Source organism: Micromys minutus (genome assembly GCF_963924665.1).
Source record: "Micromys minutus genome assembly, chromosome: 15".
Classification (NCBI taxonomy): domain Eukaryota; kingdom Metazoa; phylum Chordata; class Mammalia; order Rodentia; family Muridae; genus Micromys; species Micromys minutus.
In genome coordinates this window covers 9,195,128-9,221,968 of record NC_137984.1, presented here as the reverse complement: position 1 = coordinate 9,221,968, position 26,841 = coordinate 9,195,128, and the positions used below count along the sequence as shown (strand labels likewise).

The 26,841-nt window shown below is 34.2% G+C and overlaps 1 protein-coding gene across 6 annotated transcripts in view; it reads right to left on the bottom strand.

Annotated features, from left to right (window-relative positions):
* Nucleotides 1–26,841, bottom strand: part of TRDN (triadin) — a 357,916-nt gene that overhangs the window by 117,226 nt on the left and 213,849 nt on the right. For all 6 annotated transcript variants that reach the window (XM_080929343.1, XM_080929344.1, XM_080929341.1 and 3 more), the window contains exons 15-19: nt 16,001–16,030; nt 15,117–15,134; nt 11,661–11,687; nt 9,235–9,261; nt 2,946–2,993 (exon numbers count right to left, since the gene is read on the bottom strand). In XM_080929343.1, the coding sequence (XP_080785469.1) occupies nt 2,946–2,993; nt 9,235–9,261; nt 11,661–11,687; nt 15,117–15,134; nt 16,001–16,030 (150 nt within the window). The remainder of the gene's footprint in view (nt 1–2,945; nt 2,994–9,234; nt 9,262–11,660; nt 11,688–15,116; nt 15,135–16,000; nt 16,031–26,841) is intronic.

Sequence of the window (26,841 nt, the reverse complement as noted above, 5' to 3'; positions counted from 1 at the left end):
TCAGAAAGGGAAACTTCATGGTTATTGGAGGTGGATACAGAGGGGAAACTGTAGAAGAGGGACTGAGGAAGCAAAATCGAGTGTCAATTATGTTTGAGGAGAAGGGGGACAAGAGAGGGTAGAGAGGGAGAATGGAAATCATTTGAGGGCATCTCTAGGACTAGGTGGAGGTCTGAGCCAATGATATAGAGTCTATGGGTATAAACATAGCTGAGATAACTACTAGAGGGGGAAGCAGAGACTTAAGTCGGCACTTTCTATAGCCAGGAAGGACTTCCTGAGGAGGTCCCACAAAATCTTCAATGGAAAATTTGATGTGCAAGAATAAAGATGGAGGAGAGACTTGAGGGAATAGATAACCAATGACTGCCCCATCTTGAAACACATCTCATATGAGAGAGCCAACCCCTGACTCTATTTAAGATATTCTGCTTTGCTTACAGACAGGAACATAACATAGCTATCTTTATCCAGCCCCAGATGGGGCCAAATGCAGAGAACCATGGCTTGGGAAGTCTTGTGGAAGAGTGGGGAATAGAATTGAACTAGCAAGAGAGGTCAAGGACACTACAAGAATGCCTACAAAGGCAAATAACCTGGGACCATGGGGACTCACAGAGACTGGGCCACCAGCCAGGCATCATACAGGAGCTGGACATTGACTACTCATACATTTGTGACTAATGTGCAGCTTGTTATTCATATGGGTCCCCTAAGAAGTGGAGCAGAGGCTGTTTGGGTCTCTGTCCCATGCCACTGGATCTACTTCCCTTATCTGGACTGCCTGGTTGGGTTCCAATGGGAGAAGATATACTTAGTCCTACTATTACAGATATTCTGGGTAGGGAGGTATCCAAGGGGACTCCCCCTTCTCTGAGAAGGGGAGTGGGTCATGGGGAGAGGGATCTGTAAAGGTAAAACTGGGAGGAGAAGAGGAAGGAGGACTATGATCATGGTGTAAAATAAATTTTAAAACATTAATTCTTGAAAAAAAAATGACTTAATCCATGCACCTATCCAGTGTCAGTCATCTAAAAATGCTTCTGTAGAAATTATTCCACTGTAGACATTGTTCCAAACTTCTCCCACATAACTAATTACCTAAAGCTCATCAGTAATCAAATTACACAGGAAAACATCTACTATTTTCAGGACACAGTGTTGGTGTCATTTTTAGCTCAGATATAAATGTAGCATGCCTTCATCTCCCTTCCTGCTTTTAAATTGATCAATAACTTAGCCTCATTGACAGCATATGAGGCCCAATGTCCAGATTAAGAGCTTTGTCTTATTGTCTATTAATACCTCTATCCTTTTCATAATATCATGACATCTCATATTATTTACATCAATACAATATTAATGTTAGCACATGACTAATACAGATGCAGACACAGACAACCATCAGACTAAGCCTGGGGACCCTAATGGAAGAAAGAGCAAGGGGAAGGACTGAAGGAGCTGAAGGGGATGGTAACCCCATATGAAGAATGACAATATCAACCAATCATAATCCCAAGAGCTCCCAGAGACTAAACCACCAATCAAACGGTACACATGAAGAGACCCATAGCTCCAGCAGCATATGTAGCAGAGGAAGACCTTGTCAGACATCAGTGGGAAGAGAGGCCCTTGGTCCTGTGGAGGCTTGATGCCCCAGTGAAGGTAGATAGATATTAGTGATGAAGGGAGAGTGAGTGAGATAATGGGTGGAGGAGAGACCTCATAGAGGCACAGAGGAAAAGGGATGGGATGTGGATGTTACAGAGCGAAAACTGGGAAAGAAGACAACATTCTAAATGTAAATAAATAAAATATTTTTAAAAAAGAATATGATGCCACATAAAGCTACTTTAATTTAGGATAATTTATATCAGCTATGGTGAAATTACTTCAATTAAACATGTGATGTACATACATAACATCATATAACCATATATATGGATACATACCAATTTATAGATATAAACCAATAGTAATATATGGAGTACATTAATGAATGTGGTACATGTGCTTATACATATAATGTTAGAAGGAACATGTAAATTGATGCCATGCATATTAGTTTTAAAATTTTATGTATTTTTTGTTTTTATAAATATAGATCGCAATTTTTATAAGTATGTGTAATATGCTTTTAGTGTAGTAAGTGTGTAAGTGTGTGTAAATTTCTCTGGTGTCAAAAATATAATTAAAGTAGACCTATTAGAGAGGTAGGGAGGTGGGAATGAGGGAAAAGGGGATAACATTTGAAGCATAAATACAGAGAGTATCCAATAAAATAATTAAAATTAAATAAAAAGGGTTTAAAGTCTAAATCTACTTCCAACAAAAAAGGTAGATTTATTAAATATACTTATGAGTTAATTTTAAATACATTGTTAGAATTACTGGTTATTTTTTATGTTTTTTTGTTTTTGTTTTTGTTGTTTTTTTGCAACTTCCCATTTTGCTTCCGAACCACAACTTCCTTAAGTCAGCACCTCATGGAATATATATTTTAGTTCTATAATATTTTCACATAAAATGAACACACTATGGGTGTTTTCTTAGCTAAATTTTAATTTATTCAATACTTAGTGTTTTAAAGTTGTTTGTTGAATACAAATGCCTTATGAATGAATGGAATCATACTGCATTAAACAGTATACTTATAAAAATTTTAACATTAAACTTATAAAAACTTATAAAAACCTGTATTTCAATTTAGATATAGTTACAAACATTAATTTATAGATCTAGTGAGCAAAAACTGCCTGTCATAGAGAACTGCCCACAAAATGTTGTTAATGTGGATGTGATGGTTATTGTGCAAAGTCTGTTTTTGTGTCACTAAAATAGCAAAATCAGCAAGCAAATCTTCTCCCACTGAGCTACACAGACAGTAGTTAAAAGCTTCAAGATTAAGTTATAGTCAGATCAGCTTTTTTTTCAGCTGTGCTTACCCATTTTTGTTGAGGCAGCAGCAATCTCTTCTTTGGCTCCTTCAGCTTCTGCAAATTCAATTATTTAAAGAATAAGCAATGGCTATCAAAGTTTTCAGAACATAGTATTTATATTCAGAACAGAATACATTTAACAAGAACATGAAATGCATATAGTGTCTGAGACACAAACACACACACACACAGAGTGGTGTGAGGGAGTGAGAATGAAAGAAGGGAGAAAGGGAAAGAAAAAACACTTGCATCATTTTTAACTATTTAATAAATGACCTCTATGTAAACTCCCTTCCATGGTATAACTATATAATATCAAAATTGTATTCTCATGTAAATAGTGCTGATTAAAAGTGTCTTGTTCCAAAAAAATTGTTGTTAAAGTATTACTATATAGTCACAGTGTAAGATATTTGTGAATTTTGGAGAGGATCTTATAAACGACATCTTTTTTCAGTTTTTAATTAGGTAGATGGTCAAGAATATTTGGCTTAGCAAGCTGAGTTTCAGCAGTATTAATTATTAGCAATATTATTTTTTAAAACCTCCATTGCTTCTTTAAGAAATAGTAAATATTTGAAGGAAAACAATATTGTCATTGGGGTGCTTATTTGAATATCTAATGATGAAAATAAGAAAGCTGTACTAGAGATAATATATGAAATCTGAGCCTAGAATAACGTTTTTCATTTTCATTTTGAAGCAAAAATAATACTCTCTACAGTTTGTAGGGGGAAGAGAAAGCTTGATGAGGTGATGAATCTTTGTAATGCTTCTCTTCTCATTTTTCAAACCTCTCATAATTTGAGGCAATTTTATTATCATACATTTATACTTTTCATTTTATTAGCAGTTCGATATTACTACTAGTTATAGTATCTATTCACAAAGACCTTAATTTTAGCATAACAAAATACAGGATAATTTTAAATTTATAGCTTGGATTATTTTTCCTAGGGCGTACTATAGCTCCCCATGTCTTTTGAGAAAATTTCTTTATACTTCTTTATGTACATATTTTAATGAACTTTTCTAGTCTGTGGTGCTGGTACTTCTTCTAAAAGACAAACACCACATAACATAAAGCTACACACCAGACATAAGAAGTCCTCTTTAGAGTTGTTGGTCAGAGCTATAGAAGATAATCCGTAAATATACAACCTATTGCTCTTCTCATTGGCTACAGCCCAGAGGTGGAAGCTAAGTTACCACTTCTGAAGATGCTATGCACTTTAGAAATAGGGTCCAGAAGGCCCCAAGCTAGAATTTACCTGAATGATCTTTCCCTTCTCTAATTTCCATACTACCAGAAGGCCCCGGGCAAGCTTCCAAAGAAGAGAAGCAATGAACTGTTCCACCCAGTGATGATACCTATGAACACGATAATAGTCATCATGGCCAGATGACTGTACAGATGGAACATAATACCCTTTCAACAAGAGGTATACCAAGTCTAGTGCTGGAAACCTAGCTAACTTTTCTTATGAAGTCATGGTTACTGCAGGAAGCTCTAAAACTACTAGTTTCACAAACCAGAATAAGACTATATCCCTTGTTCTCCCAAAAATACTTCAATTGTTTAAAAATAATATCCCATTCTCCTGGTATAAATGGCTACCAACATTTCAATGATGAACACTTAAATTGAAAATTCCGTTACTCTTCGGCTTTTCACCTGAGCTGCTCCCAAATACTTCTGAGGTACATTTTAGTAGAAGAGGAGATTTCACATATCAAGACACTGAAGTTAGATTTATGAACCTAATGTTGGCTAAACATATGAAAATACATGCAGGGATAAAAATCAGAGGGTGAAAAATGTTTTTGGCATTTTATTTTATTTTATTGTATATTTTTATTTACATTTCAAACATCATCCCCTTGTCCTGTTTCTACTCCAGAAACCCCCTATTTTATCCACCCTCCCCCTTGATTCTATGAGGGTGCTTCCTACCCACCTAACCACTCCCATTTATCAGCCTCCCCAGCCTGGTATTCCCTTATACCAGGGCATCAACCCTTAATAGGACCAATGGCCTTTACTTCCATTGATGCATGACAAGGGCATCCTCTGCTACATATTTGGCTGGAGCCATGGGTCACTCCATGTGCACTCTTTGGATAGTGGTTCAGTCCATGGAAGCTTTGACTCATTAATATTGCCGTTGTTTGGGGTTGCAAACCCATTCAGCTCCTTCAGTCCTTTCTCTAACTCCTCCACTGGAGGACTCCATGCTCAGTCCAATGCTTGGCAGTGAGTATCTGATACTGTATTTGTCAGGCTCTGGCAGATTCAGCCTCTCAGGAAACAGCTATATCAGGCTTCTGTCAGCATGTATTTTCTAGGTGTACACAATAGTGTCTAGGTTTGGTGTCTGTATATGGGATGAATCCCTAGGTGGTGCAGTTTCTGGATGCCATTTTTTCAGTCTCTGCTCCACATTTTGTTTCTGTATTTTCTCATGTGAGTATTTTGTCCCACCATCTAAAAAGGACTGAACCATCCACATTTTGGTAATTTGTTTAATTGAGCTTCATGTGGTCTGTGAATTGTATCTTAGGTATTTCAAACTTTGTACTAATATCCACTTATCAGTGAGTATATAACATGTGTGTTCTTTTGTGATTTGATAATCCTCATGAAGGATAATATTTTTGAGTTCCATAAATTTGTCTAAGAATTTCATGAGTCATTGTTTTTAATAGCTGAGTAAATGTACCACATTGTTTAAATGTACCACATTTTATGGATCTATTCCTCTGTTGAATGATATCTGGCTTCTTTCCAGCTTCTGGATATTATAAATAAGGCTGCTATGATCATAATGGAGAATGTGTCCTTGTATTTTGGAGCATATTTTGGGTAAATACCCAAGAGTGCTACAGCTAGAACATCAGGTATTATTATGTCCAATTTTCTGAGGAACTACCAGACTGAATCTCAGAGTTATTGTACCAACTTCCAATCCCACCAACAACGGAGGAGTGTTCCTCTCTCTCTACATCCTCTCCAACATCTGTTGTCACCTGAGTTTTTATCTTAGCCATTTTGACTTGTGTGAGATGGAATCTCAGGGTTGTTTTGCTTTGCATATCCCTGATGACTAAGATGCTTCTTAGCCAGTCAATATTCCTCAGTTGAGAATTCTTTGTTTAGCTCTGTATCCCATTTTAATAGGGTTGTTTGTTTCTCTGCAGTCTACCTTTTTGAGTTCTTTATACATAATGGATATTAGCCCTCTGTCAGATGCAGGATTGGTAAAGATCTTTCCCCAGTTTGTTACAACACACCAGTAACCAACATCAAACTGAATGGTAAGAAATGTGAAGCAATCACACTAAAATCAGGGACTAGGCAAGGATGCCCTCTCTCTACGTACATTTTCTATATATTACTCAAAGTCCTAGTCAGAGCAATCAGAAAACAAAAAGACGTCAAAAAGATGCAAATTCAAAAAGAAAAAGTCAAAATATTGCTAGTTGCAGATTTTATGACAGTACAATTAAGTAAACCCAAATTTCCACCAGAGAACTCCTAAACCTGATTACCAACTTCATCAAAGTGACTGAATATAAAATTAACTCAAACAAATCACAAGTCTTCCTCTACTCAAAAGATAAACAGGCTGAGAAAGAACTAGGGAAACAACACCCTTCACAATAGTCACAAATAATATAAAATACCTGGGTGTGACTCTAACCAATCAAGTGAAAGATCTGTATAATAGGAATTCAAGTTTCTGAAGAAAGAAACCAAAGATCTCAGAAGACAGAACGATCTCTCATGCTCACGGATTGGCAGGATTAATATAGTAAAAATGGCCAAGTTGCCTAACGCTATCTATAGAACCAACACAACCCCATCAAAATTCTAACTACATTTTTCATAAAGTTAGAGAGAGCAGTTTTAAATTCATTTAGAGTAATAAAAAAACACAGAGTAGTGATGGTCTATAGTAACTGTGTAAATATTTATGTTTTATGATTTTGGTATTATAAGGCCAGTTCCTAGATAAATATGTAACCATAATGACACTAGATTACTTATGCAATATTTTAAATATATTTTGTAGTGAAGAATAACGTTCAAGGTCAATGCTCTCAATATCATAAAGGGCTGAATACTACCTCTTTAAATTTTAAATTGAGTTTAAATAACTTGACAAGCTAGTTTAATAGTTTACTGCAAAATATGCTTATCTCTTCAAAATGTGATTGGATAGTGTTTCACAGATGGACATAATTCCAGGCTTTTTTCTTGTAGATGAATATTTTTATCTGTGTCATATTTCCTCATGAGGGATGTTTAATTTCAGAGTAATTTTCAATCTAAAGCTTTCTATGACAGATGCAAAGTTATCAGTTTCATTTTGTACATCTTCTAGATTATGCATTTCTGTGGCTCAGCATACTAAACAATCAGTGGCACAAAGTTCCAGTTAGCCTTACATTCAACTTTAAACTCTAGCTTTGTGTGAAAATATAAACAGAATTATAGGACATGAGTAACTACTGTTTTAATATTAAGATTTTTTACATGTTTGTTTGTGTGTATATGTGCATATGTGTATATGACTCTGTGTATATATGTGTGTGTGTGTGTGTGTGTGTTGATGGTTTGCATACGCATTGATGACAAAGGAAGACACTGGATACCTTGCACTGGAGTTACATGCAACTGTAAGCCATTGTGGGTGTTGGAAACTGAACTCAGTCTCAACCCTTGGGAAAGAACAGCAGAGAGCAGCGAGTGTTCTTACCTAAAGCATCATCACTCTAGCCCTAACATAAATTGCTCGTTTGAAGTATTCTGTAGTTTTTTAATGGGCTTGTGACAATTGCAATGGCAGCGTTATATTTTTAAATGATATCAAGCTAACTAATATTTTCCAATTATTCTGTGATATATCCATCAACAATATACTGTTTCATCATATGGCTCCTTTATATATCTGCACTAAGATTGATATCCATAGACCTTTATTGCAAAACAAAAATATAAATGGTTATATTCTACCTTAAATTATATATATATATATATATATATATATATATATATATATATATATATATATATATAGCATAAGAAAATTAGTTACAAGGAAATGGTTGTTATTGACCTCAATATTTACTAATAAGGGTATTTATTAATAATAGTATTGAAATAACTGTCTTATCTAATCAAAATTATTAAGCAAAAAAATCAGCATTTCTCTCTAAGCATGAGAGCTGTCATTGATATATCTATTATGATAACCACTCAGTAATCAGAAAAAGAATTAATCTGAGAGTATAAACTTTAAGAAGAATTGGAATTATACAAAAATTACAAAAAGGTTTCAGGATATCTACATTTTATTAGAAATGAAACTTTCATAGTTGACAAAGCTACTATAATAATTATTGGGATCCTTAATTAATTAGAAAATACATAAGAAAATAAAATTATATTTAATTCTGTTTGAGAAAAAAAGTGGAAGACAGAAATTACAATCCAGATAACTCAAAGCTCACAAATTTAAGCTCTCTAGAAAATTTTATAAAAAAACAAACACAAAGAAGAAAAAATGAGTTATTTCATATGTTATTTCGCCATAACAATTTATAATATAGAAATGTGGACAAGTGGGAATCAAAAATAAGCTTTCAGAAAGATCATCCAGAGGCTGCCTCACCTGGGGATCCATCCCATATGCAGCCACTAAACCTACTCACTGTTGCTGATGCCAAGTAATGCTTACTGGCAGGAATCTGATATGGATGCCTGCTCAGAAGCCAGAGCCATACCAATACAGAGGAGGATGCTGGCAGCAAACCATCACACTGAACACAGGGTCCCCAATGAAGGAGCTAGAGAAAGAACTGATGAAGGTGAAAAGGTTTGCAACCTCATGGGAAGAAGAAAAACCACCTAACCAAACCCACCACAGTTCCCAGGGACTAAAACACCAACCAATAAGTTTGCATGGAGAGACCCATGGCTCCAGTTGCATATGCAGCAGAGGACAGCATTGTCTGGCATCAATGGGAGGGGAGGTATTTGGTCCAGAGAAAGCTCCTTTTCCCAGTGCAGGAGAATGCCAAGGCTCTGAGCTGGGAGAGGGTGGTTTGAAAAGGGAGCACCTTCATGGAGGAGAGGACAGGGGTGGGATTCGAGAAAAGGGGATAACACCTGAAATGTAAATACAGAGAATATCCAATAAGAAGCAAACAAACAAACAAATTTTAAAAAGGTCTACAGATGAATGTGTAAGTAGTCAGCTAAAGCATGCTATTCAAGCTTTGTTCAACATACTTGCTTTTCTGTGTTTTTCACTCGGAGCTGCAATGACAAGAGAGAAACGGATCTTTATTAATTAGTAGTCTTCCTTCATTTAAAATAACTTTAAGACTTAGTTGTTAGAAAGATAAAAAGCATAATGTTGGAAACTGAAGAAAATTATATCTGTGAAGAAAATGCAGCTTTGCAATGTCCTTTGCTATGCTCTAAGACGGACTTCATTGCACACAGATTTGTCAGGAGAGTTCAAACTTCTTTTAACAAGTGCTCATGGTTCATTTACAGGGCTTTTAGAAGTTATGAAGTGGCCTTATTGCTCCCATGTTTAGTAACATATTTAAAATATATATCTAAGTAGCCAGACATGGTTGTGTACACCTTTAATCCCAGGCCACAGGAAGCAGAGGTAGAAGCAGTTCTGTAAATTGGAGGGCAGTATGGAGCTACTGGGAATCCAGGGATACATGGAAACAACATATGTCTAAACACAAAGCAAATTAAAATGAAAATATCCAAGTGTCAGTAAATTGCTCTACTGTATTCACACCTAGAGGTGAACGTACACTGACAGTAATACTGATCTGCCTAAAAGTTACTTAAACTCCTTATATCAGTACTTGTGTATACTTCTGCATGTTTTCAATGATTTACAATTTATTTTAGCTTTCCTCGTATGAGTATAAATAGGAGTACATGTTGTCTCACTCACTCTAGGAATGCACTTCTACACAAATAAGCTCCACTCTATATTGTGGACAAAATATCCTTTTCTGAGATGCAGTACCTTGACTGTGAATGTGGAATAATAAAACATTATTATTTCATCTCTAAAACTGTGTATCTGAAAATTACTCAGTTTTTAAACTTTGTAGCCAATTATTATTCTATTTCATATTCTCTTCAACTAATCAACTGTTACCAAGCAAGAGCTTATAGATTGAATATAATTTAGGCATATTTACTTGACTAGAGACATAATATCAAAAGAATGTTGTTCCATTTTAAGTATAATCAATTGTGATAGGAGCAGGTGGCAGACAATAATTGAGGCTCCATCTGCCTGTACACATGCATACCAATCATATGTATACACAAGTCTTAATACAGATACTAACCAATGATCACAGCTTACAGGCTGCACAAACATGTACAGTCACATAAATTACACACACCAACACATGTACATATCCTACATACACAAACAAACACATACACAGACACACACTCACACACACACACAAGAGAGAGAGAGAGAGGGAGAGAGAGAGAGAGAGAGAGAGAGAGAGAGAGAGAGAGAGAGAGAGAGAGGGAGAGGGAGAAGGGGGGGAGGAAGGAATGAACAAAAGCCCCAAGAACATTATTTGAGTAATTTTCACCAGGAAAAAAATATAGGTGGTGTTTAATGCAAGATCCAATTAAACAGTATTTAAAAGTTTTCATTTAAAATAACTTACCTAATCTGGTTAAATTTTAGAAAGTTTATGAAAATAATTTTGGGTCCATATAAAATGTAATTCTATTTTCTGTTTTTTTTTTTATTTGTCTCTTATGTTGGTTCTAATTTCAGCTTTCTGGTCTCTGGATATTGATATATTGAGAGAACACCAAAGAGCAATAGAAAAATGCTATTAAGTAACATTATGGATAGAGGAGAGTATCTCTTGGAGCTGAATATTTTATACTTCAAAAGAAAAACAATGTGAGGTGCATTTACAGAAAAAACGTTTTACTTTCTCCCATTAGCTTTAGTTATAAATGTATCTATCTATAAAACGGTGGCTCTAATGGTTGTCCCTAGTTACCAGCTTCATTCACTCTAGAACCACTGTAGACATAAACCTCTGTGCATATCTGTGAGCCATGATCACAGTCAGAAGATTGGAAGTGAGAAAACACACACTATCTGTGGGAATCCACTGGGCTGTTGTCCAGGACTGAGGAAAAGGAGAAACTAGGCAAACATAGCAGTCATCACTTTTTAAGACACACTGTGGATATAATGTAACATACTAGCTTAAGGTCCTTTGCCTTCAAGGAACGAACCCTTGAACCATGAGGTAAATAAACATCCTCTCCTAAGTTGCTTTTGTCTGGGTGTATTTCCATCAACAGTGTTTCTCAGACACGGCATAAATAGATGCCCAATGATATTACTAAGATGTAGATTTTAATTTAGTTGCTCTGGGGTGGAAACAGATACAAATACTGGTAATGTCTCAGAGGATCAGTTCCTGCCAGTTTGTAGACATGTTTAGGAACCAGGAGACAAAGAGAACTTGCTTTCCCTTCTCTCAAACTGTATTGATATTGATTCTGGCAAGAGGTCAGAACACAGAGAGTGAGATGAAGAGATTTTCTGTCTTTCCCTGGCATTGCCTTTATAAACTCATCTCAGGCTTGCTCCCTGGCAAAATCTATTGAGGTAGAGCAGTCTCACTTACCTGCATGTTCCTTCTTCGATGTTTTTGCTGTATGAAATAAGAAGAAAGAGGGGAGTGGGTGAATCCACAATCTGTGACAGCCATGAAAATACAATATTCAGGTATGAATTAAACAACATAAAAATAAAAAATAGAACATTCAAATTCCTGGCTGGTCTATGAGCTTTTCTTTTTCTAGTCATTTCTTTTCATTTTTAATATAATGTAATGTTTTTGAATAAATTGTTTTTATTGCAGACACACATCCATTGTGGATGCTAGACCACAGCAACTCATGAGTGTCACAAATATGAATATCTCATCCTCAGGACAGCCTTCTCCCCATGGTTCAATGAGTGTATTCTCAAATCATAGGATATAAAATATTCTAATACTGAGGAAAAAAATGAAATAGAAACAAGGAAGATAATATTGATTCCTTAAGGGGGGGAATTTTAACTTCGTTTTTATCATAACTTAAGTTAAAGTTTCGATAAAAAATAAGCACAAATTATAATTACTATTGTTTAAATAAGTAACAAAAAGTTAAATGTGCATGTGTTTTATATGAAATTCGCTTCTATTTTTTTCTTGGATATTTATTTAGTGACAATAAGGACTTTGATGGAAATACTTAAGGACTAAGATAAAGTAAGGGGGCAAGTAAGGGCAAAGAAAGCAATAATATTGCAAGATACATGTTATACTAAAATTCTCTTGAGGTGGTGGTTCCTTCAGAAACTCCCTTATCCACATTGTATGAGAAAAATGAATCATTCTGTTCTCCAGATAATTTGACACAATAGTAAGTACTATCTTTATAGGAGTTGTTGGCAATAATTTGATATTTTTATGTTATTTTTTGTGCTCTAATTCTTATGTTAATTTACAACTTGTCAATTTGGTCAAAGGAATATCCTTGAGCAGTAATGATAATAGAAACAGTGAAGTAAAAGAAAGAAAAATATCTAATATTATTTATTTATTTATTTATTTATTTATTTATTTAAATATATTTTTATGAGTACACGGTAACTGCCTTGAGACACACCAGAAGAGGACATTGGATTCCATTACAGATGGTTGTAAGCCACCATGTTGCTGGGATTTGAACTCTGGACCTCTGGAAGAACAGTCAGTGCTCTTAACCACTGAGCCATCTATCTCTCCAGCCTTCAAAATATTTAGTACTTTGTGTTGGGAATACAATCAGAGAATAGGAAGATGTATACATTGAAAGAATTCCATATAACAAACTCTAGAGTGAACAAGTATCACAGAACCTTCTCTGGACAATGCGTCACACTTTCCTTGAATAACTTTGTTTATTGAGCCTGTACTGTCATACGTATTTTAGGCAATGTATTCTCCTCTAACACAGTTGCTAGAAGTGAAATAATTGAACAAATAGTTTGAAGAAATGTTAAAGGGCAAAAATAAAATGTGTGTTGCTTAGCTAAAGTTAAACATACTGAATACATTCCTAAAAGTCCAAGTAGAGTGTTGAAAAACTGTGAAGTTTTTAATGCTTTCCAATGAGTTTGTAATTCTTGTAGGGAGAATAAATGTGAGCACATCAAAACATTTGTAGATTATAATAATAATAATACGGAATAGTCTAGAACACAAGAGCCATTGAGTGTTTTCTAAAACTGAGCACTGATTAGAGCACAACAGTAAATATGCTGAAATTAAATATAGAAATAATAGCATTTCTCAAATTTCTAGTTGCCTCTACATTCATGCTACTGAAATGGTTTATGGTGTGGTTTATATATCCATGTGCCAGATCTCACACCAACTGGATACACTCATCAATCCAGGCATGAAGGAATGGATACTGCTTTATAGATAAATTGTTCCCTATTTCTGGTTTCTAGCATAATTTCATGTTTTCCCCCACTGGATATTTTAGAGCAGTTTTATGATAGGATGTTTCAATGTCCTAACAATCAAAATATATGTATTTTAAGCTGACATGCATTTTAAAGCAGAATTATTGAATGCCAATCGACTCATTAATCTATCTTTCTAAAAGTGTGCTAATTTCAATGACACTTAAATTGTCCCTTAAGTGTGCTATCTATATTTTTCCAGAAACACAGACCTAGAGGCATATAGCATTACTCCACTCTCTGGGAAGCAATTTTAATAATGCATTGTATAATTGTAGATGATCCTTAAGAAATGGATGCCCAACAATTTTATTGCAATGAGCTTACAATACTTTGTGGAAACTGAATATGATTATGTGAAAATATTTGTAGATTACATGTCTTAAGACCTAGGTTAAAAAATTAAGGCCTAGAGGGAATGTTAAGTCCTAGGTAACTTTTATCTGGATAGCCTACCATTATAAGAAAACATTTTTATATGTTATATATGCTGTTACTAAAAAGCTTTCTCATGGCCAAATTGATGACATATTCTGTTATGTGCCCTTGCAGTAATAAGCTTGGATCCAAACCCAATACCCAGCACCAGTGTATAAGCTTTTTCCTGTATTTGCTTTCCCAATTTTCCCCAGAGATGGACTCCAACATAGAATAGATATCTGCATAAACATAATAAATGTTTAGTATAAAACTTCAATTTTGAGTTGTGGTCAAGTAAAGTTTAAGCTCCCAAGATCTCCCTGGGATCTGACATGCTACTTTGCAGAAAGGGACATGTATGTAGATAACTTATATCCTGTTTTGCAAGTTACTACATGAATATTAGGCAAGTCCCATACTGGTAGACAAGCTAAGACAAGAATATTAGATAAGGAACGTTCCCTGCTACAGTTGAACATCCCAACCGATGGGAACAGAATAAGTGTCCAACAAAGGCATGTTTCTAAGGAAATTCCCGGTCCCTGAGTCTTGATTGGTGGAATAACTTGGCACAGATATTTGTGGATTTTAGGCTTTAAAACCATGTAGGACATTAACTCATTATCACAGATCAGATCAGTTCCTGAATCTAACTGTGGCCCTGATCAATCAGTCCTGAGGTGTATGATCAATAAACTATCCAGAACTGATGGAGATCAGTGATTGTGTTGTCAGTGAGGTGATTCTTGGACGTCAACAACACTTAAATAATGAGAAAAAGTCTGGAAAACAACTTAGAGTTTTCTAAGAATGGAGAAGTAATTAGATGTTAACACTAAACTTACACAAGCATTACATCATGGGCATCAATGAAATGCAGATATGGTAAAAAAAAAATCAGGTTTTATTAGCTACTTCTATGAGTCAGACAGGGTGTGAGAAAGCTTGCATGTTTTTTGTGCTACTCTGATCTCTAGTTTATTCATTCTCAAGTATGCAGAAAAATCAAAAACTAAAATAAAACCCCTAGAATATTCAAAGCAAAAGAAAAATAGAGTTCACATATATTAAACACTGAAATTTGAATAGAATTACACCAACAACCAAATTCTATATAGCAGAGGCAAGTTTGCACTAGTAGACTTTGCATGCATTTCCTTACCTTTTCCCTTGGGTTGTTCTGTTGAAAAAAAAATAGAAGCATGGGACCATTACTCTTAAAAGTTTTTGATATGCATACTATATAAATAGATAGATAGATAGATAGATAGATAGATAGATAGATAGATAGATTGTAGAGTCTCCCCCAACCAACTTCCTCATTAGTTCCCCTTTTGAGTTTCACAGTTAATCCTGCTTTGAGGTATTACTAATTATCCCAAGTAGATGTATAACTTTATTGACAGAAACATCATTCAACAATGAAAACTTCTAGAGTTATACTGATCAATAATCTTAGTATTTATACCTGGTAATCTTATTGCACATTAATAAATACCTTGTGCATATATAAGTTCAGAAGACGGAGGCTAACTCGCCAAATGGGCCATGATTGAAGTCAAGAAAAAGAAGGTATACTTAAAGTTCTAACTGAAGTTACTACATTGAAAATAAATCTAAGTAACCAAATTTATGTGTTTGATATGTAACATTGTTCAGTATCTGCTAAAATAATATTTTTAAAAACAAATGGAAAGTTTCATGATAAATATAGCAGTAACCATAACTTGATTATGTGATCATTATTGTTGGTATTGTTTGTGTTTGCTAGAATTTGAGCATGGAAAATTACTCATGATAGACAAAAGTGCTATCCCTGAACTAAAAAGCACTCCTGAAACCCCTCTCCCTCTATCTGTCTGTCCTCTCTTTCTTTTTTCTCATTCCTTTCCTGTTGCTTTCTCTCTTCCCTCTTTTCAGTTCTATATTCAGAATTTTCTTCTAGGTGAATCATTAATGGTTGAAAATGCTACTTAATGGCTCATTAAGTGCCAAGTACTAGACACCCCGACCCTCAGAAAGTAAATATTTCAAGTGTTTCTTTACCTTCTGGAGAACTTTTCATTTTCTTGGAATCTGAAAATGCAAAGATAAAGTATTGATAATGTAAATATAATTAAATTAACAACTGAATAATTAATAAGCTTTTTAACCTCAAAAATGTTTAAATAAACTTTTTATAATTAAACTAAATATACACATGATAATATATAAAAATTATATATATATGTATATGAATTTGAACATAACCATTTTAGAATTTTGTACCTTAAATAATTTTGTTATTTAAAGTATTTATTTCTTATTTTCATTGCTGTAATTATAGTTTTAAAATTTGTTCTTATTGAAAGTAGAAACATAATAATAAGCAAAAATAATTTTTATTTAAAAAGGGTGTCTACATTGTTCTCTGATGCTTATCTGCATGAGAACTTAGAACAATAGACTCTCATAATCTTAGGGGTTTCTGTGCTCTACGATGCAATCATAACTGTTTTCCAATCGCAAAAACAAGGGAATAGATATAACTGAAGGATGACAATATACTTTTTTTCTCTTTATGTTGGATATTTTTTATTAATTACATATCAAATGTTATCTCCTTTCCTGTTCTCCTATCCATAATCCACCTATAAAATTCCACCTCCCCCTGCCTCTCTGAGTGTGCTCCCCCACCCACTTACTCACCCACACCCTCCTGCCTTCTCACCCTGGCAAACTGAACCATCAAGCCTCTACAGGACTAAAGGCCTTTCCTCCCACTGATGACAGATGAGGCCGTCCTCTGCTACATACGCTGCTGGAACCATGAGTTACTCCATGTGTGCTGTTTGGTTGGTAGTTTAGTCCCTTGGAGCTCTGGGAGAAGGGTCTGTTTGGTTGATATTGTGCTTCCTATGGATTTGCAAACTCTTCAGCTCATTCAGTCTTTTCTCCATTTCCTCCACTGGGGACCGGTTTTCAGTCCAACATCTGCCTCTGTATTTGTCAAGCTCAGACAGAGTCAGCCTCTCAGAAAACATATATTAGGCTCCTGTCAGAATACATTTTTTGGCATCTGCAATAGTCTCTGTGCTTGGTGACTGTATATGGGATGGATACCCAGGTGGGGCAGTCTCTGCATGGCCTTTCCTTCAGGTTCTGCTCCACACTTTGTCTTCATATTTCCAACAATGTGTATTTTTTCTCTTCCCATCTAAGAAGGACTGAAGCATCTGCACGTTGGTCTTCGTTCTTCTTGAGCTTCATGTGGTCTGTGGATTGTATCTTGGATATTCCAAGTTTTGGGGCAAATAGCCACTTATAAATGAATGCATACCCATGTGCTCTTTTGTGAACGGGTAACCTCACTCAGGATGATATTTTCTTGTGCCATACATTTGACTAAGAATTTCATGAAGTCATTGTGTTGAACCAATACCCTTTGTGTCAAATGCAGTCTTTTTTCCACTGGATGGTTTTAGTTCCTTTGTCAAAGATTAAGTGATCTTGGGTGTGTGAGACATTTCTGGTCTTCAGTTCTATTGTATTGATCTACCTTCTTGTCTCTGTACCAACACTATGCAGTTTTAATCATGATTGCTCTATAGTACAGTTTGAGATTAGGGATCGTGACACCCCCAGAATTTCTTTTGTTGTTGAGAATAGTTTTTGCTCTCATTGGTTTTTTTGTTATTCCAAATGAATTTGCAAATTGCTCTTTTCAGCTCTATGAAGATTTAAGTTGGAATTTTCACAAGAACTGTATTGAATCTGTAGATTGCTTTCGGCAAGACGGCCATTTTTTAATATTAATCTTGACAATCCATGATCATGAAAGATCTTTCCACCTTCTGAGGTCTTTTTCAATTTCTTACTACAAAGACTTGAAGTTCTTGTCATACAGATTTGTTTGCTTTCAATTGGTCAGGACCCTCCATCGTTCATTCTCTAATGTCTAGTGAGTCCCTCAATCACTATTATTGTGCATTGGAAGTGTTTAGGCCTTTTTCAGACATGATGTTAAATCAGTTCCCATCCATTAGATGATGGTTTAAAACACATCAACATTGGTGTTTTAATTGTAAAACATTGCTTTTCATCTATAATTTAGGATGGAAGGGAGAAGCTGAAGTAGATATAAAATGCTAAAATATACATACATTTTGAACAAATGATGATAAATCTTAAGTAACTTAATTACGTGACTAATATAAGAACACAAAGTACATGATTCTCCTGATTCTTTATTCCATCAACATCTGGAGCAAGAACTACAAATTGTTTTATTTTATGCCAATGACAGTGGGACATCTAGGATGCTGAGTAAACCTCTCAGAGCAGTTATTTCTTAACCTGTGGATATCAACCTCTTTGAGGGTCTTCTAAGACCATTAAAAGTACAGATATTTTTTGCAGATATAAATATTTACATTATTATTACTAACAGGAGCAAAATTACAGTTATAAAGTAACAGGGAAAATAGTTTTATGGTTGAGGGTCAGCACAATGTAAGGAACTGTATTAAATGGTGGGATGCAACATAAGGAAGGCTGAGAACCACTGCCCTAGACTTGCCCTTTAAGTAGGGGCTCTTGTTTCCCTTCTGCAAATGGGTCTGGTCATTGTTGTACCCTCAACCGCTTCCATGTGATCTATACATCTTTCTCAATGCACAGGACATTGCAGTACCATTTAACCTGTGATTGAGTGATGAAATCACCTTTCTGTGGTAATGTGTGTTATTAAAAAAAAAAAAAAAAAAAAAAGACTTCACTAGCCCTTCAGTGCCTAGGAGAAGCCTATTTGTGGACTTGTATCTCCTTAGCAGAGTGAGCATTAGAATTTAGTAGACATCCCTTTGTCATGTTGGAAGGTTTGACTTTGCGGGTTTCATCATGACGAATGGATGATATACTGATCTACTTTAAAAGTCAAACTATGTTTTAAACTTTTAAGGATTCATGTGTTTGAAATATTATTTGAATATGTAAGTAAATTTATCTAGTGAACCTGAAAGAAGGGTTTATGAATGGTACCATTTCTCATTTCTACATATTCTTTACCACAAATAAAGTGTTTCCTATACTTTCATTCACCATTATTATGATAAATAGGAAACACATTTAAGTGAAGAACTTAAACATATCTTCCTATCTGATATAACCTAAAAAGTCTCTATTGGAGATAATTATGATTGAAATATAAGTCTGTGCTTCATTATTTTGTCTCAAACAAAAGTACCTATATTGAAATGGGACTGTTTTATAGAATCACACATTCACAATTTCTGACATCATGTCATACATAAATCATGTAAATTCATAGAAATATTAATTTCATAATTGCAATTTAAAATATTGATATAAAACATCTCAAAATTATTTTGGACCCATAATTCATAAGACATTGACAGTAGAACTTGATGAGCTATAATTTATAGATACCCATGGAAATAATACTTGGTATAAAAAATATGTATTTGATTTATTTAATGATTAGTATGGCAATACATAAAATGACTTCAAAGTTTATATATGAAAGATAACAACATTCATTGCCTTATAAAATAGTCTTCAGCTTTTTTGTGTGTAAGCATTGTGTGTGGTGTCCCAGTGAAATATTTTAGAAGCCTCTGTTGCAATTTTATATCACTAATTAAATACTCTGAAAGGTGTTGGTCTATTGTTTTATTGTATAGGTGGTACTTGAAATTGAAATAAATAAATAAAATTTTGTCTTTTCTTTTTTAAATTGATTTGCTAAATTTTGTAACAAATCAATCACCTTGTATAATTCCACATTATTTTACAAATAAGGGAGGTGTTCAGTATATTTGATTTTTCTATAAAGTGGTTAAAGATATTGTGCTAAGTTTTCATGAGAGAAAAGTTGCGAAAGTCTGGACAACTCAGTGCTGTTCCAAGGCAGGTAAAATCACACAGTATAGAATTATTGCTATTTTTATCTACCTTCTCAACTCTGTGTATCAATGATGTGTTGTATTAAATATAAATGTTATTAAGGTGCCAGATTAAATATAAAGTAGAAATCTGTTGAAAGTATTACATGAATATATTGTAGAAAATGACATGTACCTTAATCAAAATTGCCAAGTATATTTGCTTTATAGAATGAATTTGTGTGACAAAATATACTTAAAACTGTTATTTGGTTAAGACCTACAAATGAACATACCTATGTATGATAACTATCTATGAAGCTACAAGTATGTTCCTTTTATTGAAAGGCCATATACTGACCCCAAAAAGTGGTGGTCAGTGCTAGCTATTAATATTAATACTATTAAACTTCCTAATGTCCTCCTATCACTTTTCTACTGTCTTTTAAAATACTGCCAAGGTTTATTTGGCAAACATTTATCACTAAAAACTACCTCTTCTCTTTATATGGTTGACCATGTTCTTAAAAACACCGAGGCTCTAGCCCCTGGGATTACAGTGATTTTTTTTTTTTTTTTTTTTTTTTTTTTTTTTTTTTTTTTACAGTTTGCTTCATTACTCATGTTCTTTAGGAATGTATCTGGAATACTGCATTACATTTGTTCTTAGGCCAGAAGTACATGAAACACCCTCATATTAAAAAAGGAAAATTAACTGTGTTACTTTAATGAGGTTGGTCATGGATTATTCCTCTTCTTGCCTAATTTACATCTTCAATTATAGCACAAGACATTTCATCTGTGTTCAGAATGATTCCTCTTGAAATATCAGTTCTTGAGTGGCAGAAATGGAGGATATTCTCCTATGCATTCAAGTCTACTTGAAATCAGATAAGCTTTGTATTTCATCTGGCTAGACCCTAGTTGAGTTTTGTACTTCAAAAGATATAACAATTTATTAATACTCTGGTCTCAAGAACTGCATGAATTTAAGCCTAGTTTAAATGGAAGATATTGACCCTGATCTGCTCTGAAAGCACGTGTAGCATCTAGTGGTTACATATATACTTCGGACAATATAGTAGTTTGTAATGACTTCTCACATGCAAAAAAAAACTCATAAATATGTCTAATAACCCAAATAGTCATTATTGTTACAATTACTTGGCTAGAATGTGGGAAAAATGGATACACATTCATTGTTCTGGTAGCTATTATCTTTAAGAAAAGAGACATGACTTATTCTTTTAATAGAGTATTTGTATGTTGAGCATTGTATCAACATGGCATTGCTAACTATTTTCGGAATTAAGCTAAATAGTAGAGTGTTTACCTAGTAAGACTAAGGCCCTTGGTTTAGTCCTCATCTCTGAGAAACAAAAATATGAAGATATTAATCTGTATATCCATTAAATTAAATTGGATATGTCCCTTTTAGTCAAAAGACTCAATCAGTTAATGCAACAACAAAAAAAAAAAAGGAATGTAAATAACATTGAGGACAAAATGGTAAGAAATACATAAAAATAGAAGAATGTCAGCAGACTGCAGTGGTGAATTATAGTTCAGTATTCCCATGTGAGAGAGTTAAACTTCCTACAGAAGAAGAAATCATCTGGAGACTTAGAACAGTTGCTTGCATATTCACAGGAAGAAGAAGAAATGGAGAGATGTGCTCAGATAACAATTACATACACATTACACTGTTTTATTCATAATAATCATAGTAGTTTTCAATAAGTACATGAGTGAAGAGCAGGAGTGAGAACGTACAGTGACACCCTCACCATGGTCCCCAAGTAACTTTGTGTGTAGACACTAATTATGGAAAGCCAATGTGCCTACTTTGTTGACTTGAACCTTAGCAGGATATCTAGTATTACCCCTAAAACACAGCATCTGGAAAAGTTTGTGGGGAACTAGTTTGAGACAATTGTCCCAAACTATATTTTATCTCTCTTTATCACCTCCACTTGAGTCACCTAGCCATGACCCTATGAACACAGGTTTAACTCACACTTACATAACTCATATGTATATGTTCAAACACTTCCATTTCAGAACTCTTAATGATCCTAACAACCATCAAGGACCACAAACAACTTTTATTTATGTTGTAATTGATGTTTGTAACCTTAAAAAATAAATCTGAGAAAATATCAAAAATACTTATGATTTATTGGGAGTAATAAATGGATGACAATGAATATTAATATCATACTTTATAATATATTTAATTCTTTTGACTAAAATAGTGAGATGAAAGATTTTAAGTTTCTGGAAATCTTGCTAATGTCTAGCCTAATTATAAGACAGCTGGATTTATACATTTGGATAACCATTTATTCTGTTGCAATGTCAGGAATCTTTCAGCTACTGAAAATTTTCAGTAAAAAATCACATAAGAGGGAGAAAGAAAAAGACAAAAATGCAGACATGGTATGTGTGTGTTTATACATGCATGTATGTATACATTCATATATACATAGACACACAGACAGACTTTTTGGCACAGGGATATTATAGAAAAGGTCTCAGGAATTCTCTGAAATCATTGTACTACATTCTTTAGTAAAGTGTCTAAGTTTTAGAGGTCATCACGCTTGTTGAGTTGAGAAATTAGTTAGAAATACATGAGATCACAGAATGCCATATAAGCACCAACTCCATTTCTGGAGACTTTACTTGACTATTGTTTTAACTTCTTTAGAAGGAAAGAAATCAAGAAGGGCTCACTAAAACTAAAATGCATAAAAGACTAAATGTCAGGGTCTAATGGAAAATTATAACATAGGTTAGCAGAGTTTTAGAGTCCATAAGCAGAATTTTCTATTTCCAGAAGTTATTTTAAAGCTATTCTAAGTATTATACACAATATTTGGAAAAATTCTCAAGAATATTGTTTTGAGATATTCTATCAAGGCACAATCAAAACTAAAAAATAATCCTGGAGGCATAACCATTGATGGAGTGTAATTACTTGGCTTAAATAGATGGAATTATAATGTGACTATTGCTTCATATACCAAATTTTCTCAATATTTTTGTTTTCGTGTTACTTAATTAAAGTAACTTCTAAAAGTAAAAATTATTTTGTCATAATGAACTCTCAGAAACACCACACAGCTAATTTTATGAATACCTCCAAAGAGCAGTTATTTACCATGATATTTCTGACTGTAACGTGTTTAGAACATGAATGAGCATGATGGCATCATGTCCCAGAAGAGTGTGAGAAGATTTACCAAATGTATAAGGACAATTAATACTGATTGAAATATTGTAAAAGAAAAAATGTCCTCAATGTGTCCTGGTGGTCTTCATCGTGATGTTGTGGCTCTATATTCTCTAAAATGGTAAACAAGATTTGTTTGATATTTTTTCATTTGTTTGTTTGCTTCCTTTTACATATGTAATAACTCTTAGTTTTCTGTTTAAAGGAAGCAAAATGCAGACTTGAATATATTGTGATTAAGGAAATAAATCATAAAATATAACCCCCGCTGTCTTATCATTCTCTGATCAGAGGAAGATTAATTACATTAGAGGCATTATTCCTAACTGTATGGTGTTTTCTTGTATCCACTGCCATGAAATAATCTTAGATTAACTATCATCAGTGCAGGCTTTTGCAAATGTTGTGGGAGAATTCATTAGAAACATTTCTTAGAATAGGATGATAGTAACTAGAGCAGAAACATGAGATTTGGACTTAAAATTGTGCCTCATGCTGATGATAGAGGGCCTTGAGAAGCACATGCATAACTTTCTTAAAGAAATACAGAATAACAAAGAAAAACAAGTACAAGCCCTTAGAGAAACACACAACAACACAAGCAAACAGATGAATGAACTGAACAAAACCATTCAGAGGCTAAAACAAAAATAAAAACAATGAAAAAAACACAAAGAGAGACAAAGTTGGAGACAGAAAACAAAGGAAAGAGGTCAGGAAACCTAGACACAAACATCACAAATAGAATATAAGAGATGGAAGAGAGAATCTCAGGGGCATAAGATAATAGGAAGCTTTGATGGAACAGTCAGAAAGAAGGTAAAAATTAAAAAGCTCCTAACCCAAGGCATCCAGGAAATCCAGGACTCAATGAGGACACCAAACCTAAAGATAATGGGTATAGAAAAGAGTGAATATTCTCAACTGAAAGACAAGTAAATATATTCAACAGAATATAGAAGAAAACTTCCCTAACCTAAAGAAAGAGAAAACCGTGAACATACAAAAAGCCTACAAAACTCCAAATAGATTGAACCATATAGACATTTCTCCCAACATATAAATGTCAAAACACCAAATGTTTAAAAAAAAAAAAAAAGACATATACTAAAAGCAGTAAGAAAGAAAGTACAAGTAACATATAAAGGCAGACCAATCAGAGTTACACCAGACTACTCAACAGAAACCATGAAAGCTAGAACATCCTGGACAGACATCACACAGACCCTGAGAGAACACAAATATCAGCCCAGGTTACTATACCCAGCAAAACTCTGTTACTATAGATGGAAAAGCCAAAATCTTCCAGGACAAGACCAAACTTATACAATATTTGTCCATAAATCCAGCCCTACAAATGAAAATTTCTAACACAAGGAGAGAAACTACACCCTAGGAAAAGCAAGAAAATCATCTTGCAACAAAATCAATAAAAGAAAAGCACACAAATATAATTCTACCTCTAACAACAAAAATAACAGGAAACAACAATCATTATTCCTTATTGTCTCTTAACATCAATGGACTCTTTTCCCCAATAAAAAGACATAGACAATCAGACTGGATATGTAAATAGGACTGAGCATTGTGCTACATACAGAAAACTCACCTCAGCATCAAAGACAGGAACTACCTCAGAGTAAAAGTTTGGGGAAAGGCTTTCCAGGCTACTGATCCCAAGAAACAAATAGATTTTCAACCAAAAGTCATTATCAAAAATGAAGAAGGACACTTTTCACTCATAAAAGGAAAAATATATCAAGATGAACTCTCAAACCTGAACATTTATGCTCCAAATACAAGGAAACACACATTCATAATAAAAACTCTATTAAAGCTCTAAGTATATATTGCACCACACATTAATAATAGTGGGAGACGTTAGCAGCCCAGTCTCATCAATGGACAAATCATGAAAGCAGAAACTGAACAGAGACACAGTGAAGCTAAGAGAAATTATGAACCAAATGAATTTAACAGACATCTATAGGATATTTTATCCTAAAACATTTCATTCTCAGCACCTCACTGACCTTCTCCAAAATTGACTATATAGTCTGGCACAAAAAGGCCTCAACAGATACAAGAATATTGAAATCATCTCATGCATTTTATCAGATCATCATGGACTAAGGCTTGTCTTCAATAATAACAAAAAAAATAACCAAAAATCCCATATATATATGGAGGCTGAACGATGTTCTACTCAATGATTGCTTGGTAAAGGAAGAAATAAGGGAATCAAAGACTTTTAGAATTTAATAAAAATGAAGGCATAACATACCCAAACTTATGTGATACAATGAAAGCAGAGCTAAAAACTCATTGCTATGAGTGCCTCCAAAAAGAAACTGGGGAAAGCGTACACCAACAGCTTGACAGCTCATCTGAAAAATCTAGAACCAAAAAAAAGTCAGATACTCCCAAAAGGAGTAGATGGCAGAAAATAATAAAACTCAGAGCTAAAATCAACCAAATAGAAACAAAAAGTATACCAAGAATCAACAAAACCTGGAGCTGGTTTTTGAGAAAATCAACAAGATAGATAAATCCTTAGCCAGACTCACCCAAGGGCTCAGAGAGAGTATCCAAATTAACAAAATCAGAAATGAAAAGGGAGATATAGCAACAGAACCTGAAAAAAATTCATTAAATCATCAGATCCTACCATGAAAGCCCATATTCAACCAAACAGAAAAATTTGGATGAAATGGAATTTTTTTCTAGACAGATACCATGTGCCAAAGTTATATCAGAATCAGATCCATAATCTAAACAGTCCCCAAACTCCTAAAGAAATAGAAGCAGTCATCAAAAGTCTCCCAACCAAAAAAATCTCAGGATGAGATGAATTGAATGCAGAATTCTATCAGATCTTTGAAGAAGACAGAGTACCAATGTTATTCAAACTATTCCACAAAATAGAAACAGAAGGAACACTGCCCAATTCCTTCTATGAAGCTACAATTATGCTTATACCTAATCCAAGAGTCATCAAATGACACCTCATAAAATTGCAAACTTTTGTAAGACTGTCAATAGGAAAAATGGGCAACCAACCCATTGGGAAAAGATCTTTGTCAATTTACATCCAATAGTAGGCTAATATTCAATATATTCAAAGAACACAAAAATTAGAGGATGGCACTGCCTGGCCATTTTAGGCAGAAAAGCCCTTGGTCATGTGAAGTTGTGTTTCCCCAGTGTCAGGTAATTCCAGTGCACTGAAATGGGCTTTGGTGGGTTGGTGTGGTAGCATCTTCATAGAAGCAGTGGAGGGAGGGATAGGAGAACTAAGGAAAGGGGATAACATTTGAAATGTAACTAAATAATATCAAATAAGAAAAATAGTTTCTTCAGTGTAACTTTTTTGACAAAATATTTTTTACTCTATATTGTGACTATGTAAAACAGAAATGGTAGTGATATTCAAGGAATTGATTATTATTTGCATTTTAGTAGAAGAAAATAAAATCAGGGTACTTAATGCAAAATATGAAAGGACTTAATACAGAAAAATGAGTTCTGCATTTAATAATAAAACTTTATCAATTTCTAACTGAGTAGGAGGACTAAGATTTAAGCAGACTCTATTTCATTCTTTTGCTTGAGAACCAATATACTAAAAACAATTAAGAGTAATTATCCCTTTTGGTGAGGTAAAATAGAAAAGGCACATTCAGTCAAAATGCCTGCACATAACAGACCCAGTAATCGAATGGGAATGTGGATACGAGAACAGTCAAACTTAGTTCTGCATATTGGTAAAT